Below are 18,089 nucleotides of genomic sequence, written 5' to 3' on the forward strand. Positions count from 1 at the left end.
TTCCGGTGCAATACCACTGCAAAACATACAAAACACACAACTTTACGGCAAACAGACGAAACATTTGTTTTTGTGCTATAAAGCTGAGTGTAACATGTTGTAGCCAAGAAAAAGCAAAAACGCTGGTTTTTGCGATATAAAGCTCAAAGAAGCTCAATTTGGTTACCAACTAACCAAAAGATATTTTCGGTGCTATAAAACTCAAAGCAGCGTGTTTTCCAACGAAAGACTAATGGTTGCTTTTTCTGACATAAAGCTGGAAGCTTCCAATTTAGCTCCAACTAAACCAAAACATGTTTTCGGTAAGATAAAAAGTCAAAAGTGTAGTTTACCTACAAAACCGAGAAAATGGTTGCTCTCAGTAAGATAATGCTGAAAACAGGGTAACTAAACTAAAACAGGTCAAAACGTTGTTCTGAGTACCCTAAAGTAAAAATCAGCGTCAATCGCAAAAAACTGGAAAAGTAATCCATTTACCGGTGCAATTACGCTGGAAAAAGCCCAATTTGACGGTAACCAAAGCAAGAACATGTTTTTGTGCAATAAAGCTGAAAACAGTGTATTCTAGCAATTAAAAAAAGAAAACGCTATTGAGACTCTTCTCACAAAGATGATGCTGAAAACAACGTAACCTAGCCAAAAACTAGCAAAACCGTTGTCACTCAGCCCATCACAAAAAAAAGGTGGTTTTGAGTAAATCAAGAGAACAGCAGGGTGACTCGCTGCAAACTGGAAGAAAACTTTTTTCCCGTGCAATAACCATGGAAACAACACAACTTTATGGCAAACAGACCGTTGTGTGAGTGCAACGTGTTTTAGCAAACAAAAAGCAAAAACGCTGCTTTTTGCGATATAAAGCTCAAAGAACCCAATTTTGGTGCCAACTAACCAAAACATATTTTTTGAGTAAAATCAAGTAAAATCAAAGTAACTCGCTGCAAACTGGCAGACAACCCTTTTCCGGTGCAATAACACTGGAAACAGCCCAATTTTACCGCAAACAAAGCAAAACGTGTTTCTCCTGCAATAAAGCTACACGCAGCGTATTTTAAACACAGAACGTGAAAAACGCTATTTTTTTTTTGTGACATAGGGCTCGAAGCAACTTCATTTAGTTGCCAACAAACCAAAACATTCTTTCGGTAATATAGAGCGTCAAAAGTGTAGTTTGGTAACGAACAAAGAGGAAAACCTTCTGCTCAAAACGAAAATGCTGATTACAGCAGAACCTAGCCAAAAACAAGCAAAAACGTTGTTTTAAGTAAAATCAAGTAAAAATCACTGTGACTCGCTGCAGCCTTGCAAAACATCTTTTCCCGTTGCAATAACGCTGGAAACTGGGCAATTTTACAGAAAACAAGCAAACACATGTTTATGGTGCAATGAAGCTGAAAACAGCGTATTTTAGCATTTAAAAGAGGGAAAACGCTACTTTACCGTAAGATAAAGCTTAAAGCAGTTTACTTTAGTTGCCAACAGATCAAAACATGTCTTTGCTGCGATAAACCGTGAAAAACCGTAGTCTAGTTACAAAAGAGTACAAAGCGTCGTTCGCAGAAAGATAATGCTGAGGACAGTGGTAACTTAGCCGAAAACAAACGAAAACGTTGGTTTAGTGAAATCAAGTTCTCCTTAGGGTGACTAGCTGCAAAGAGGCAGAAACGTTTCTTCGATGCAGTTACGCTGGAAACATGTTTTTGGTGCTATACAGCTGAAAGCAGCGTACTTTAGAAACCAAAAGGCGAAAACACTTTTTTGTGAGCTTTAACTCACACTCGCCCGGTTTAATTGCAAACAAATAAAAATATGTTTTCCATTCGACAATGCTCAAAACATCGTAAGTCGGAAATTCCACTTAGTTAGGTTAGGGTTAGGGTTTGGGTCAGGCTTAGGGTTTCGTTTGGTTAGGTTTGGCTAACCCTACGTGTTTGCTTTTTATGTGCAGATGTACAGCTAGAACCGGGGAATGAACAAAAATAAGAACTAGAACAGATGGAGGTTACGAACAGAATTCCGGAGGCCCTAGAATCCTAGAGGGGTGAAAAGAAGTACAGGGGACTTCTAAGATAAGTATGCCTCGTTCCCTACAAGTGCCAGAGGCAGGACAGACTCTTGTTCGGGTGGCCAACTTCTTCGACAAAGCTCTCACCTTACGATCACCTCTCCCTGTTGCTTAATACCATACCGTCAGCGGTGTAAGTGGCAGTGCTACTCCTACAGAAATTGGCGTTAGTCCAGCAGCACCTAACCATCCATACTGCTCAGTTATAGACAGAAATATTGAGGATGATAAGCAAGAAAGTACAGAAAGAGAGAATAGAAGGGCAAAAGTTATCCAGCCAAGTTCAGATGGGCTTTCAGATGAGCAGAAAAGTCAATGTTCCCTACTGATAGACCAATATGAGGACATATTTGCAAGTAACGATTCTGATTTAGGATGATTAGATCTTATAGAACACGACATTAATACTGGTGGTGAGCATGCTCCCATTAAGCAGCTTCCTCGTCGCATACTACCGCACCAGGGGGAGATCATAGATCAACAGCTGGACGAGCTGCTAGCGAATGGTAGAGTTGAAGACTCGCAGAGCCCCTGGAGCAGTCCGGTTGTTTTGGTAAGGAGACATGATGGAAGTTACCGTATGTGCATTGATTACCGCAAACTGAATTTGTGTACATAGAAAGATGCAATACCGTTAGCGAGGACCGATCATGTCTTGGAAGCGCTGGGTAGTGGCCCATGGTTCTCCTGTCTGTATTTGGCGTCTGGGTATCGGCAGATGCAAGTAAAAGAAAAGGAAAGACCCAAAACAGCATTCTCGACCCATCGTGGACAATTCCAATGGAGGGTTATGCCTTTTGGACTCACGAATGGGCCAGCTAGATTTACCAGATTGATGAATCTAGCACTCAGTGAACCGACTTCGACACACTGTCCTTGCGTATTTGGATGATATTATTATCTGGGCCCCTTCCCTCGAGGAACATCTGCATCGCCTACGGTTATTATTTGACAGCATACGAACTGCTGCTCTTAAGCTGAAGCCAACTTAGTGTCGGTTTCTAAAGAGAGAAGTTTCGTTCGCAGGGCATGTTGTCTCTTCAGATGGCATCAAAACTGACCCTGACAAGGTCCAGACTGTCAGAACTTGGCCAACCCCAGTAGACATCAAAGAGCTCCAAAGCTTCATTGGTCTTGCCATTACTATAGGCGGTTTATTTCTGGATTCTCGATCGTCGCAGAACCACTCTACGAATTGTCGAGGAAGGGTGTTTCTTTCCAGCGGCAGATGGAACAAGAAAGTGCCTTCAATGAACTGAAACATCGCTTGACCATTGCACCCGTCTTGGCATATCCCGATTTTAGTCCTGATGCAGGATTATTCGTAGTTGACACAGATGCCAGCCAACCCTTGGGCATTGGCGTTGTTTTATCTCGATTGCAACGCAATGACACTGAGTGTGTGATAGCTTACGGGAGTCATTCTTTGAATGAGCAGGAAAAGAACTATTGCGGGACTGCATATGTGGACCATTTTCGCTATTACTTGGTGGGACAAAAAATTGCGCCTGAGGACTGATAATCACTCATTAGTCTGGCTAATGTCTTTTAAAGAACTGCAAGGGCAAGTGGCCAGTTGGCTAGGACGCTTACAGTATGATTCTGAGATACGATGTCACCCGGGGAGGTTACACAACAATGCAGACGCCTTGTCTAGAAGGCCCAGACGACAACATGGGAATAGTCCATCGTGTACTCCAACAGGATTATCCCAAGTTACGGTTGTTGCTAGAGACCTTCCGATCGGTGAAACCCCACGTGAAGTGAGAAATTGTTGGTACTCACTTTGTACTTGGTACGTACTTTGTCGTTTGTTGAAAGAGTGGAGAAAACCGGCTGTTGAGGAACTTCACGTCGATGCGCTGTGCTGCTCGTGCTGTCTGGGCCCAGTTTGAACTGTTGTTGCTACGACAGCGGGTTCTCTATGTAAAGTCAGCTGCCCACACTACTCAAGCTAAACTGAGGATGATTGTACCGAAACAGTTAGTGGAGCAGGCCCTTGTCGAAGTTCATGATGGCGTTGCTGGCGCCTACCTTGGAGGAATGGAGAGCCTAATGAAGATGAAAGCTAGATTCAGGAGGCCTGGCACGACCAAAGAGGTGCATTGTTACTACGATCTATGTCTGACATGTGCCAAGTGTAAGCCAAGGGCGAAACCCAGAGCACCACTGTGTTCATTTACCTCTGGCAACCCCATGCAACGTATCCATATTGACATTGTTGCTCCCTTGCCACGGTCTCGGAGAGGAAACCGCTACATTTTAACAGTTCAGTGCAGTCTTACCAACAGGGCTGAGGTGTTTCCAATGTCCAACCAGCGTGCCACAACCTCTGCAAAGGTGATTGTAAGGAACTGGATCTGCAGATCTGGTGTGTGCCTGACAGCATTCATAACTATCAAGGCCGTAATGTCGAATCAAGAACATTCTCGGAAATGTGCCAAATCTGCACAAAACCTTAAGGAGCATGTTGAAAGCTAGAGTTGAAGATAATCCAGCTACACGGGATGAGCACCTCGATTTTTGCCTGACGGCCTATCGCAGTAGTGTTCATTCCTCCACGGGGCACAACCCGTCCGAGCTCATGTTCGGTAGAGAGATGAGGATACCTTTGGATGTAATGGTTGGCGGTGCCGAAGACAATGAGTGTTCCTACACTGATTTCGTTGCTGTAGAACAAGTTGCACAAGTTGCAGAATACTTAACTGCTTGAGGTAGCTCAAATGGTCAAACTAGCTACACGTTTTCAACTGCACCATGAAGCTGAATTGGTTCCAATAGTTCAAATTGTCTAACTGGCTTAATGTATTCGACTGGCCAAAAGCATGAAATTAGCAAAGACCGCTAATCTGACAGCAAAAAATGCCAAATCTTTCTCGATTCTTTAAAGGAGTTCAACTTGTCAAATTTGCTCAAGTGGTCTAACTGCATAGGATGCACAAAGCTTCATAGGTTCAATCTAGAAATCTCCACAATGTAGCTAAATTTGTCGAAGTGGTTGAAATGGTCCAAGTAGTTGAAATTGTTCCACTTGTTTGGTGGTCAAACTAGTGAACAAAGTTGCAGAATCTATCGTAATTCGTTGAAGTCGTTCAAATTGTGAAAGTAACTCATAATTCTTGAAACTGCAGAGAAACTGTACAATCTAGCTGAATTGTTTCAATTAGTTGTAATTGTCAAAGTAGCCTCATCGATTCAACTGATTGAAAGGTCAAATCAGAAAAGACAGTCCAACTGCACAAATTGCTCATTCTATATGAATTGGTTGAAGAAGTTCAAATGGTCAAACTTGCCAATGCGGGCTCATCACACATAATCATTGAAAAGTCAAACTAGTGTGGACAATCATACTCCAAAAAGAGCCCAATCTATCTTAATTGGTTCACGTGCTTGAAATGGTCAAACTAGTTTAACTTGCTCAACTGCATGAGCCGCAAGATTTAACTGAATTTTTTCATGACAAATCAGCTTAATTGCTTCGACTATTGAAATAGTCAAAGTAGCGGAAACGGTTAAACTGCACAAATTGCAGTCTCTATCTCGACTAGCTGAAGTCGGTGAAATGCTCGAACTAGCTTAAATGCTTCAACTGCACAATATGCACACTTAGCTAAACAGTTTGAACTGCAGATACGGCACAATCTATCATACATGGATGGAATGGTTAAATAGTCCAACTAGGGAAGACTGGAACAAAAACAGCAACGAGTTAGAACTGTAAAAGCTAGAAATGCAAGGAAGGCTGAAGAGAGAAGAAAAGGAAAGACAAGAAAGGATGGAAGAAAAGGACAGACAAGAAAGGGTGGAAGAGAAGGACAGACAAGAAGGGATGGAAGAAAAGGACAGACAGGAAAGGTGAAATTTGATATCACCGAGTATCTTGAGTTGGTATTTCCATTTCAGGAAGCAGACGCTGATAAGTGTTTCTTGCACTTTGAGAAAGTAGCTGGCAATCTTAAGTGGCCCACGGATTCCTGGGTAATTCAATTACAGAGTGTACTAATCGGAAAAGCAAGAAAAATTTAAACACGGTTAGGTGTAGAGCAAGCTGCAAATTATGACACTGCTACGGATATTATTTTAAAGGGTTCTGAAATAGTTGCCGAGGTTCAGATACCGTGAGAAATTCAATGGTCAGACTTATGTAGAATTTGCTAGAAGTAAGGAACAGTTATTTGATCGTTGATGCCATTCGCAGAGGGTAGATGAGAGTCACGATAGGTTAATGACAGCTAGTTTTAATAGAGGAGTCTAAGAGGTGCATTCACAGTGATGTCCGAACGTTGGTCGATGAGCAAGAAGCACAAACCTTACAGAAAGGTGCACGACTAGCAGATGAACTTTGGTTGAGGCACAAAGTGAACTTGATGGAAAAACCCCATCAGCTTCACATTTCACCCGCTAGAGTTCTGCCTCCTTCGGTACCACGATGGTTTGCAAAACCAGAGAAGTCGGCAGAACGACGGAGGACAATATGCAAATTTTTACCCTGAATATTACCCGAGTTGTGTGACCTCATGTAACGAGTTTGCTGGACCTCCGGTATTTCTGTCGGCATAATCCTTCGTTGTATCATTTGAAATTAATCCCCGGTCATTATTGAAGCTAGCAAAGAATCATTTCTTCTTTGGTGAATAATTTTATCCGAGATACTTTTTCTATGTCGAAAAACAGCATCAAAATAGAGACAGTTTTAACAATGACCGACACGACAGAACCTACTGAGCCTGTAGCTTTTAAAAGACGAAAGGATGGTTATAAAGTTACTGTAAAAATTTCCATGTGTATTTCTGTTGTTCTAACATATCAGCCATTTGCTAATGTTTTCCGTGAAGTTCGTTTACTCAAATGGCCTGTTACAATCAAGAATTTTGCTCTCGCCTTATAGCTGATGGTTTTGCTTGTTCTTTTGGACAACACAAGTCTGTTAAAAGGGCTCTAGCTTTTGGGGTCTCGGCTTATTGGTCAAGAAATACAGTATATTCGTCTCTTCACCGCGGTGCCCATATATGATTTCATACATCCACAATCATTATTCCATCTTAATTGGTTGACGTATTTTAATTGGTCAGACTAGCTTAAATGACTCAACTGGACAATATCCACAACTACTTAATAGGTTGAATTGCACAGACTGTACAATCTAGATTTAATGGATCAACTGGTTAAATAGTCAAACTTGGGAAGACATTGGAGCGAAAAAAAGAGAAGAGTCTATCCTAGTTGGACGAGGTAGTTCTAATGGTCAAACTAGCTCCATTTATTCCACTGCACAACCTGCATAATTTAGCTAAATGGGTTCAAGAAGAGAAAATATTGAAACTAACTTACTTGGTTCTACTGGCCAAATATTCAAAACCAGTGAAGACAGTTAAAGTGCAAATATTGCACAATCTTTCTCCACTGGACAAAGTAGTTTATATGCTCTAGCCAACTGGACAATATGCGCAAGAGGTTTAATATGGTGAATTGCATAAACTGCACGATCTAGCTTTGATGGATCGAATGGTTAAAAAGTCAAACTAGGAAAGACAGTCAATCGGAAAAAAGGCACAATCTATCTCCCGTGGTCTAACTGGCTTCGATTATTGAATTGTACAACCCGCACAATCTAGCTGAATTGACTCAAGTACTTTAAATAGTCAAACTAACTTAATTGGCTCAACTGGTTAAATAGTCAACGCAGCGAGGACAGTTCAACTGCATAAACTACACAATCTATCTGAATAGCAAAATATGCACAATCTGGCCTATATGATTCATTCGATTAAGTAGTCAAACTAGTGAGGACTCTTTACCTGGAAAATTGCGCAATGTATCTAAACTCCTGAAAGTTAGCTGAAACGGTACAACTTGACGAAATGCACACACTAGCTTAATCGATTGGACCCCTCAAAATGTCTCAAGCTAGGATAGACGGTTTATCTGGACGAAATGCGCATGGTAGCTGAATTGGTTTAATGTCGTTAAAATAGTCAAATTAGCTGAAACGGTTGATGAGCATGAAATACACTTTTTTGACCATTCTACCTACTTTGTGCATTTGTTTCCAGGTAGAGTTTTAGTAAGTTTAACCATTATATCCAGTTAAACCAATTCAACTGTCTAACAGCAATGGTGAAAGAGCAAAAAGACAAGGTACCGAGTCGCAGCTAAAACTCTTCATGTAGGTAGCTCAGGATATTGGTTGCTTGTCTGTTAAGAGGCGACAGCAGCATTCTGAACGCTCAAATGTCTTCCCAAGTTTGACTATTTAACCATAATTCTCTTTCAAAGGCATCTCGAAAGGACTAAGATTAGCTTTAGTTAACTCACAAGCTCTAAAACGCTTACTGCAAAAATCTGAATCATACTGCAAGAGATTCGTAGACTCTGTGCTGCTAGATAATAACTTCTCTTTAAGCAGTTTAAGAGGTCCTCTCACAGTGTGCTCAAATACAAGCTCGAATGGACTGAATCCTAGAGACTCCTGTACTGACTCAGCTGCAGCAGACAGTCGTAGATGGCTACCCTCGTCCCCATCCTCCTCTGTTTCGAAACAGTAGATCCTCATCATGTTCTTCAGTGTTTGGTGCCATCGTTCGAGAGCTCTTTGACTTTGAGGGTGACATGCGGTTGACATATACTGTGTGACTCCAAGCTCGTGCACGACGTGTTGCAATATGCCACATAACATTGGAACCTTGGTCAGACTGGATAGAACTTGGGAGACCTACCGGTGTAAAGAGCTTGGTTAAGGCTCTGACTATGACCTTTGCACTGATATTTCTCAAGGGCACGGCTTCAGGAAATCTACTGGATGCACACATGATGGTCATCAAATACTGGTGTCCAGACCTCTTCTTAGGTAGTGGCTCTCAACAATCAACAATGGTTCTTCTGCTGGATGGCTCTTGAAGGGCTGGTAGTGGCTGTAACGGCACTTTTGGAACGATCTGATTCGGTTTCAAAGCCATCTAACAAGTGTGAAACGACTTGCAGTATTGCACCACAACTTTTGTTAGACTGAGCCAGTACAAATGGTCTAAGAACCTCTGGCAGGTTTTGTTGACACCCAGGTGGCCAGGCAAGGGGGCCTCATCCGCTGTGCTTAAAACGTCCGGGCTGTAGGTCTTTGGAACAATCATCTGGTACCGGACAGCTCACTCCTCTTTTGTGGGAACATGGTGCGGTCTACACGCTTTCATTAGCACTCTATTCTTCGTAAAGTAACAGGTGGGGTTCTGAGATACTTCGCTTTCACTAACACTTCTTGAAAATATAGGTGAGACTTCCGGGTCTTCGTGTTGTTCTGCAATGAGTTGAGAAGTTGACATCTTTTCGACCTGTTCCATTGAACTTTTCTCAGAAAGTACTTATAGTGGCTGAGAGAAAGAGGGATTCGGTTGCTCACCCGTAAGGACCTGGCTGATGGCGGTGTCAGCTAATGTTACCTCTTTTGTCTCTGGTTTCTAACTTCTTACTTATGGCTCGCGTCACAACACATTATGGGTACAGACGGAGAATTCTCCTCTCTGCTGGCTCTCGAGACTTTTCTTAACCACGCTTGTCGGTGACAATAGCATTGACGACTACTGGTGTATACTGTGTATACGGTGGCACCGGGGTGTACTTGGAACTGATTCCTCTTATTAGAACACTCGCACAAGTGGACGACTTCTCAGAGAACACCAAAGTGTCACTCAGCAATAGAGACTGTGAGGCTCCGGTGCCTGTCAAGATCTTGATTGGTATGGAGTTGGACGTATCAGTTGACAATGACATCGAACCATAGTGGATGAAGGACTGAAAAAGATCCATGACAGATTTTCAGGGGCCACTGACTTCACTCACAGCACTTGCTCCAGTCTTCTCTCTTAGAACTTGGGAAGGGCGGTGTATCTTCACCAACAGCAGTTAAAGTCAATGTCTTAGCGAGAAAACCATCACGCTTAGGCGCCACTCTCCACTTTTCCGGGCAGCTAGAAATCGGCTTGATGGGCTTACCTCGATCAAACTTGTTGTGTCTTGACCATGAGGAGCTGAAATGATTCCCATAATTGTTAGCAGGATTCTGCTTTGGATGTCCTGCCGACTTCTCTGGTTTTGCAAACCATCGTGGTACCGAAGGAGGCAGAACTCTAGCGGGTGAAGTGTGAAGCTGATGGCGTTTTTCCATGAAATTCACTTTGTGCCTCAACCAAAGCTCATCTGCTAGTCGTGCACCTTTCTCTAAGGCTTGTGCTTTTTGCTCATCGACCAACGTTCGGACATCACTGTGAATGCACCTCTTAGACTCCTCTATTAAAACTAGCTGTTATTAACCTATCGTGACTCTCATCTACCCTCTGCGAATGGCACCAACGATCAAATAACTGTTCCTTACTTCTAGCAAATTCTACATAAGTCTGACTATTGACTTTCTCACGGTCTCTGAACCTCGGCAACTATTTCAGAACCCCTTAAAATAATATCCTTAGCAGTGTCATAATTTGCAGCTTGCTGTACACCTAACCGTCCTTAAATTTTTCTTGCTTTACTGACTAGTACACTCTGTAATTGAATTACCCAGGAATCCGTGGGCCACTTAAGATTGCCAGCTACTTTCTCAAAGTGCAAGAAACACTTATCAGCGTCTGCTTCCTGAAATGGAAATACCAACTCAAGATACTCGGTGATATCAAATTTCACCTTTCCTGTCTGTCCTTTTCTTCCATCCTTTCTTGTCTGTCCTTCTCTTCCACCCTTTCTTGTCTGTCCTTTTCTTCCATCCTTTCTTGTCTTTCCTTTTTTTCTATCTTCAGCCTTCCTTGCATTTCTAGCTTTTACAGCTCTAACTCGTTGCTGTTTTTTTTTCCAGTCCTCCCTAGTTGGACTATTTAACCATTCCATCCATGTGTGATAGATTGTGCCGTATCTGCAGTTCAAACTGTTTAGCTAAGTGTGCATATTGTGCAGTTGAAGCATTTAAGCTAGTTCGAGCATTTCACCGAGTTCAGCTAGTCGAGATAGAGACTGCAATTTGTGCAGTTTAACTGCTTCCGCTATTTCAATAGTCAAAGCAATTAAGCTGATTTGTCATGAAAAAATTCAGTTAAATCTTGCGGTTCATGCAGTTGAGGAAGTTAAACTAGTTTGACCATTTCAAGCACGTGAACCAATTAAGATAGATTGGGCTATTTTTGAGTATGATTGTCCACACTAGTTTGACTTTTCAATGATTATGTGTGATTAGCCTGCATTGGTCAGTTTGACCATTTGAACTTCTTCAACCAATTCATATAGAATAAGCAATTTCTGCAGTTTGACTGTCTTTGCTGGTTTTACCTTTCAATCAGTTGAATCGATGAGGCTACTTTGACAATTATAACTACTTGAAACAATTCAGCTAGATTGTGCAGTTTCTCTGCAGTTTCAAGAATTATGAGTTACTTTCACAATTTGAACGACTTCAACGAATTACGATAGATTCTCCAACTTTGTTCACTAGTTTGACCACCAAACCAGTGGAACAATTTCAACTACTTGGACCATTTCAACCACTTCGACAAATTTAGCTACATTGTGGAGATTTCTAGATTGAACCCATAAAGCTTTGTGCATCCTATGCAGTTAGACCACTTGAGCAAATTTGACAAGTTGAACTCCTTCAAAGATTCGAGAAAGATTTGGCATTTTTTGCTGTCAGATTAGCGGTCTTCGCTGGTTTGATGCTTTTGGCCAGTCGAATACATTAAGCCACTTAGACAATTTGAACTATTGGAACCAATTCAGCTTCATGGTGCAGTTGAAAACGTGTAGCTAGTTTGACCATTTGAGCTACCTCAAGCAGTTAAGTATTGTGCAACTTGTGCAACTTGTTCTACAGCAACGAAATCAGTGTAGGAACACTCATTGTCTTCGGCACCGCCAACCATTACATCCAAAGGTATCCTCATCTCTCTACCGAACATGAGCTCGGACGGGTTGTGCCCCGTGGAGGAATGAACACTACTGCGATAAGCCATCAGGCAAAAATCGAGGTGCTCATCCCGTGTAGCTGGATTATCTTCAACTCTAGCTTTCAACATGCTCCTTAAGGTTTTGTGCAGATTTGGCACATTTCTGAGAATGTTCTTGACTCGAGATTACGGCCTTGATAGCTATGAATGCTGTCAGGCACACACCAGATCTGCAGATCCAGTTCCTTACAAGCACCTTTGCAGAGGTTGTGGCACGCTGGTTGGACATTGCAAACACCTCAGCCCTGTTGGTAAGACTGCACTGAACTGTTAAAATGTAGCGGTTTCCTCTCCGAGACCGTGGCAAGGGAGCAACAATGTCAATATGGATACGTTGCACGGGGTTGCCAGAGGTAAATGACCACAGTGGTGCTCTGGGTTTCGCCCTTGGCTTACACTTGGCACATGTCAGACATAGATCGTAGTAACAATGCACCTCTCTGGTCGTGCCAGGCCTCCTGAATCTAGCTTTCATCTTCATTAGGCTCTCCATTCCTCCAAGGTAGGCGCCAGCAACGCCATCATGAACTTCGACAAGGGCCTGCTCCACTAACTGTTTTGGTACAATCATCCTCAGTTTAGCTTGAGTAGTGTGGGCAGCTGACTTAGAGAACCCGCTGTTGTAGCAACAACAGTTCAAACTGGGCCCAGACAGCACGAGCAGCAAAGGGCATCGACGTGAAGTTCCTCAACAGCCGGTTTCCTCCACTCTTTCAACAAACGACAAAGTACGTACCAAGTACAAATTGAGTACCAACAATTTCTCACTTCACGTGGGGTTTCACCGACCGAAAGGTCTCTAGCAACAACCGTAACTTGAGATAATCCTGTTGGAGTACACGATGGAAAATTCCCATGTTGTCGTCTGGGCCTTCTAGACAAGGCGTCTGCATTGTTGTGTAACCTCCCCGGGTGACGTAATATCTCAGAATCATACTGTAAGCGTCCTAGCCAACGGGCCACTTACCCTTGAGGCTCTTTAAAAGATATTAGCCAGACTAATGAGTGATTATCAGTCCTCAGGCGCAATTTTTTTGTCCCACCAAGTAATAGCGAAAATGGTCCACATTGTTTACCAGAGCTAGCATCTCTTATCGAGTCCCGCAATAGTTCTTTTCCTGCTCATTCAAGGAACGACTCCCGTAAGCTATCACACGCTCAGTGTCATTGCGTTGCAATCGAGATAAAACAACGCCAATGCCCAAGGGTTGGCTGGCATCTGTGTCAACTACGAATAATCCTGCATCAGGACTAAAATCGGGATATGCCAAGACGGGTGCAATGGTCAAGCGATGTTTCAGTTCATTGAAGGCACTTTCTTGTTCCATCTGCCGCTGGAAAGAAACACCCTTCCTCGACAATTCGTAGAGTGGTTCTGCGACGATCGAGAATCCAGAAATAAACCGCCTATAGTAATGGCAAGACCAATGAAGCTTTGGAGCTCTTTGATGTCTACTGGGGTTGGCCAAGTTCTGACAGTCTGGACCTTGTCAGGGTCAGTTTTGATGCCATCTGAAGAGACAACATGCCCTGCGAACGAAACTTCTCTCTTTAGAAACCGACACTAAGTTGGCTTCAGCTTAAGAGCAGCAGTTCGTATCCTGTCAAATAATAACCGTAGGCGATGCAGATGTTCCTCGAGGGAAGGGGCCCAGATAATAATATCATCCAAATACGCAAGGACAGTGTGTCGAAGTCGGTTCACTGAGTGCTAGATTCATCAATCTGGTAAATCTAGCTGGCCCATTCGTGAGTCCAAAAGGCATAACCCTCCATTGGAATTGTCCACGATGGGTCGAGAATGCTGTTTTGGGTCTTTCCTTTTCTTTTACTTGCATCTGCCGATACCCAGACGCCAAATACAGACAGGAGAACCATGGGCCACTACCCAGCGCTTCCAAGACATCATCGGCCTCGCTAACGGTATTGCATCTTTCAATGTACACAAATTCAGTTTGCGGTAATCAATGCACATACGGTAACTTCCATCATGTCTCCTCACCAAAATAACCGGACTGCTCCAGGGGCTCTGCGACTCTTCAACTCTACCATTCGATAGCGGCTCGTCCAGCTGTGGATCTATGATCTCCCCCTGGTGCGGTAGTATGCGACGAGGAAGCTGCTTAATGGGAGCATGCTCACCAGTATTAATGTCGTGTTCCATAAGATCTAATCATCATAAATCAGAATCGTTAATTGCAAATATGCCCTCATATTGGTCTATCAGTATGGAATATTGACTTTTCTGCTAATCTGAAGGCCCATCTGAACTTGGCTGGATAACTTTTGCCCTTCTATTCTCTCTTTCTGTACTTTCCTGCTTATCATCCTCAATATTTCTGTCTATAACTGAGCAGTATGGATGGTTAGGTGCTGCTGGACTAACGCCAATTTCTGTAGGAGTAGCACTGCCACTTACACCGCTGACGGTATGGTATTCAGCAACAGGGAGAGGTGATCGTAAGGTGAGAGCTTTGTCGGAGAAGTTGGCCACCCGAACAAGAGTCTGTCCTGCCTCTGGCACTTGTAGGGAACGAGCCATACTTATCTTAGAAGTCCCCTGTACGTCTTTTCACCCCTCCAGGATTCTAGGGCTTCCGGAATTCTGTTCGTAACCTCCATCTGTTCTAGTTCTTATCTCTTGTTCATTCCCCGGTTCTAGCTGTATATAAAAAGATTCTACAAACACGTAGGGTTGGCCAAACCTAACCAAACCCTATCCCTAACCCTAACCCTAACCCTAACCCTAACCCTAACCATAACCCTAAGCAATTACTGGTGTAGCCTTGCAGCATCTGAGTGGAATTTCCGACTTACGATGTTTTGAGCATTATCGACTGGAAAACATATTTTTATTTGTTTGCAATTAAACCGGGCGATTGTGAGTTAAAGCTCACAAAAAAGCGTTTTCACCTTTTGGTTTCTAAAATACGCTGCTTTCAGCTGTATAGCACCAAAAACATGTTTCCAGCGTAACTGCATCGAAGAAACGTTTCTGCGTCTTTGCAGGTAGTCACCCTAAGTAGGAGTTGATATTACTAAACCAACGTTTTCGTTTGTTTTCGGCTAAGTTACCACTGTCCTCAGCATTATCTTTCTGCGAACAATGCTTTGTACTCTTTTGAAACTAGACTACGGTTTTTCACGGTTTATCGCAGCAAAGACATGTTTTGGCTTTTAGCTTTTAGTTTTATCTTACGGCAAAGTAGCGTTTTCCCTTTTTTAAATTCTAAAATACGCTGCTCTCAGCTTCATTGCACCATAAAAGTAGTGGTATCCGCTCACTCAGGGCTGATTTTTTCGAATCCTCCCAGCCTGACCTATGACGTAAATGATGACGTCATCAATTCTAGTGAAGAGAATTGACTTTTTGATCCTATGACGTCATCCGTATCACCATAACAACCTGACCTATGACGTCATCAGTTCTAGTGAGGAGTATTGACTTTTTGATCCTATGACGTCATCATTATCACCATAACAACCTGACCTATGACGTCATCAATTCTAGTTAGGAGTATTGTAAGTAGGAGTATAAAAAAACTTGACGCCTAGCAAAGTAGAAAGAGACCGCTGACATAATTTGTAGCATGGCTTGTAGTAACTCTTCTTGTGTAATCTCTCCACGAATGCAACTTGTTATTAAAAACACACTTTTCTAAAGAGAGCAAAAAATTCATTTTAAAATAATGTATGCGACACGATAAGGATCATGGTTCTTCTAAACTCATCAATAAATCTCTACGAACCACGAGGGAGGTAAAAACTTTCCTTCTAGTTTACGAGTGTTACATGTCTGACAGGGACATCTATTAATTTGTAACTGGGGAAAAAACCAAACACTCACCCTAAGGTGTCCATTGTATCGAGCGGGCTCTATAGACACAGCACGATATGCATTCACAGAAGAACCATGATCCCGATACATATTTCTAAAACAAATTTTGACAAAAAATTTTGACAAAAAACCTATTGGTTTTGATTGGGTTTTAGACATAACAATGGATTGGCCTACACCCGTGAATCTCAACATACTCGCACAAGAAACAAGTACAATGGGGATAAATGCCGTAATCTGCATTTCTTGTATGCTGTGGGAAAGAGAAAAAATGATACCTTATGGAACGTTCCCGTGAAAATGAAAAAATCACCAATTCATGAAGAAAAGCCACCAAGGAAGCACCATATCATAGTCCCGATAATATTTACAACCTCTACATATACAATGGTTTCTGTGAAGAGAGGCGCACCCATAGAGGTCATGGAGGTGAACAACCCGATTGAACTATAGATTAAAAAACTGACCTGAATACCCAACGAGGAATGTGGCGAGGATAATATTTTATGAGATAAAAATGTCTCTACAGCTCGCGAACGAGATTCAATCTTGCACAAGTTTGGGACTTAAAAAACAAAAACAAAAAGAACATACCTCAGGCAAGAAAGATACAAGATCCAGCTAGGAAAAATATCAAGCGTTTTATGCCATGTACACGCCTCGCAGGAACACGTCTTAGGGGGTGCAAAAAAAAAAAAGCCGAGTCTTAGAAGGTACTATTTAATGTTAAATAAAAAAATGACAAAACAAAAAACTTACCAAATGCCTGTGCACTTTTTTGCACTGCTTGGTTTTTTTGTCAATCATGTGATTGGTCCACTTGCGGATTATACTGTTTCGTTCTTTGGGCGGTAACGCATCAGTGAAATAGGTCAACTGAAAAAAAAAACAAACAAACCAATGATTTACTTGGGAAAAAAAATGCTTTTCGATAAAAAAGCATACTCACTTCGTCCCATGTTTGAAACATATCAATCTTGTTTTGTATGACTTGGAGAAAGATGATCAATTTGATTTCCAATGGACATCTTTCAAGGTTCATCCGTAGTCGGATCTGCTCTTTGAAAAGGAGTGGAAACGGTAAGCTGGCGACCATCCTTACGCGACCAAGAGAAAGACTAAAATGAGATCCAATAGACGTGCGACAGTCCTTTTTTATAGTAGTGACCCGAGGTGACGACGCTTGATACGACGCCATCTAAAAATAGGAAGGGTATTGTTCTCTCCGCGTCCTACCATATATGGGAAACGACCCTTGATACGACGCCATCTAAAAAATAGGAAGGGTATTGTTCTCTCCGCGTCCTACCATATATGGGAAACGACCTTTGAGACGACGCCATGTAAAAATAGGAAGGGTATTGTTCTCTCCGCGTCCTATTAGGAAGGGTATTGTTCTCTCCGCGTCCTATCATATATGGGAAACGACCTTTGAGACGACGTCATGTAAAAATAGGAAGGGTATTGTTCTCTCCGCGTCCTATTAGGAAGGGTATTGTTCTCTCCGCGTCCTATCATATATGGGAAACGACCCTTGATACGACGCCGTGTTAAAAATAGGAAAGGTATTGTTCTCTCCGGTGACGCGGGTACCCCCTAAGAGAATCACGTGTCATAGATTATAAAAAAAACACGGCGCGCACCCCTCGCCAAAACTTGTTTACACCGATCATGGAGAACGAGAACACGTACTATCTTTTGGGTTACGATCAGGACGTGGTAGAAGAAACCCTTATATTATTGGCAGAAGGCGAAAAGCACACGGAGCGTCCCATTACCACGAACGTCATGGAACTGGTACACCTCTTGCAGGAAAATAAGAAAGGAGCGAGACACGCAAGACTCTTGTACGAAGAACGGAAACGTGAAAAGGTCCGTGAAAATAAGAGACGTAGTCGCGAGAAAAAGAGACACTTGAAAAAACTATTGAAAATGAAAGAGGTATGCTTTTTTATCTTTACAGATGGTTGCGCTTTATGTGTTATTTGTGGACTCCCCGAACAATCATTTCCGTGTGGTACTTCATTCCATCGTGAAAACGACCATGGAAGTTATGAGAACGAGATTGCAAGCTTTGGTGCAACGGTGATTATCATTTATTTAATTTTACACAAAAATCATAATGCCATTTTAAATGTAAAATTTTTTTATTTTTAAAAAACAGGTTATTGAAGGACATCGATGAGAAGGAGGAGTACATTATCAAGAT

General features: G+C 42.3%; 1 protein-coding gene across 1 annotated transcript; it reads left to right on the forward strand.

Annotated features, from left to right (window-relative positions):
* The first annotated feature begins 3,603 nt into the window (after positions 1-3,603).
* LOC131796937 (uncharacterized) lies at positions 3,604-4,775 on the forward strand. The gene is made up of 3 exons (XM_066159960.1): positions 3,604-3,825; positions 3,884-4,162; positions 4,485-4,775. Exons 1-3 carry the CDS (start codon positions 3,604-3,606, stop codon positions 4,773-4,775), a joined length of 792 nt encoding a protein of 263 aa, XP_066016057.1.
* The last annotated feature ends 13,314 nt before the right edge of the window (positions 4,776-18,089 follow it).

The sequence above is a fragment of the Pocillopora verrucosa genome, chromosome 13, assembly GCF_036669915.1.
Source record: "Pocillopora verrucosa isolate sample1 chromosome 13, ASM3666991v2, whole genome shotgun sequence".
NCBI lineage: Eukaryota > Metazoa > Cnidaria > Anthozoa > Scleractinia > Pocilloporidae > Pocillopora > Pocillopora verrucosa.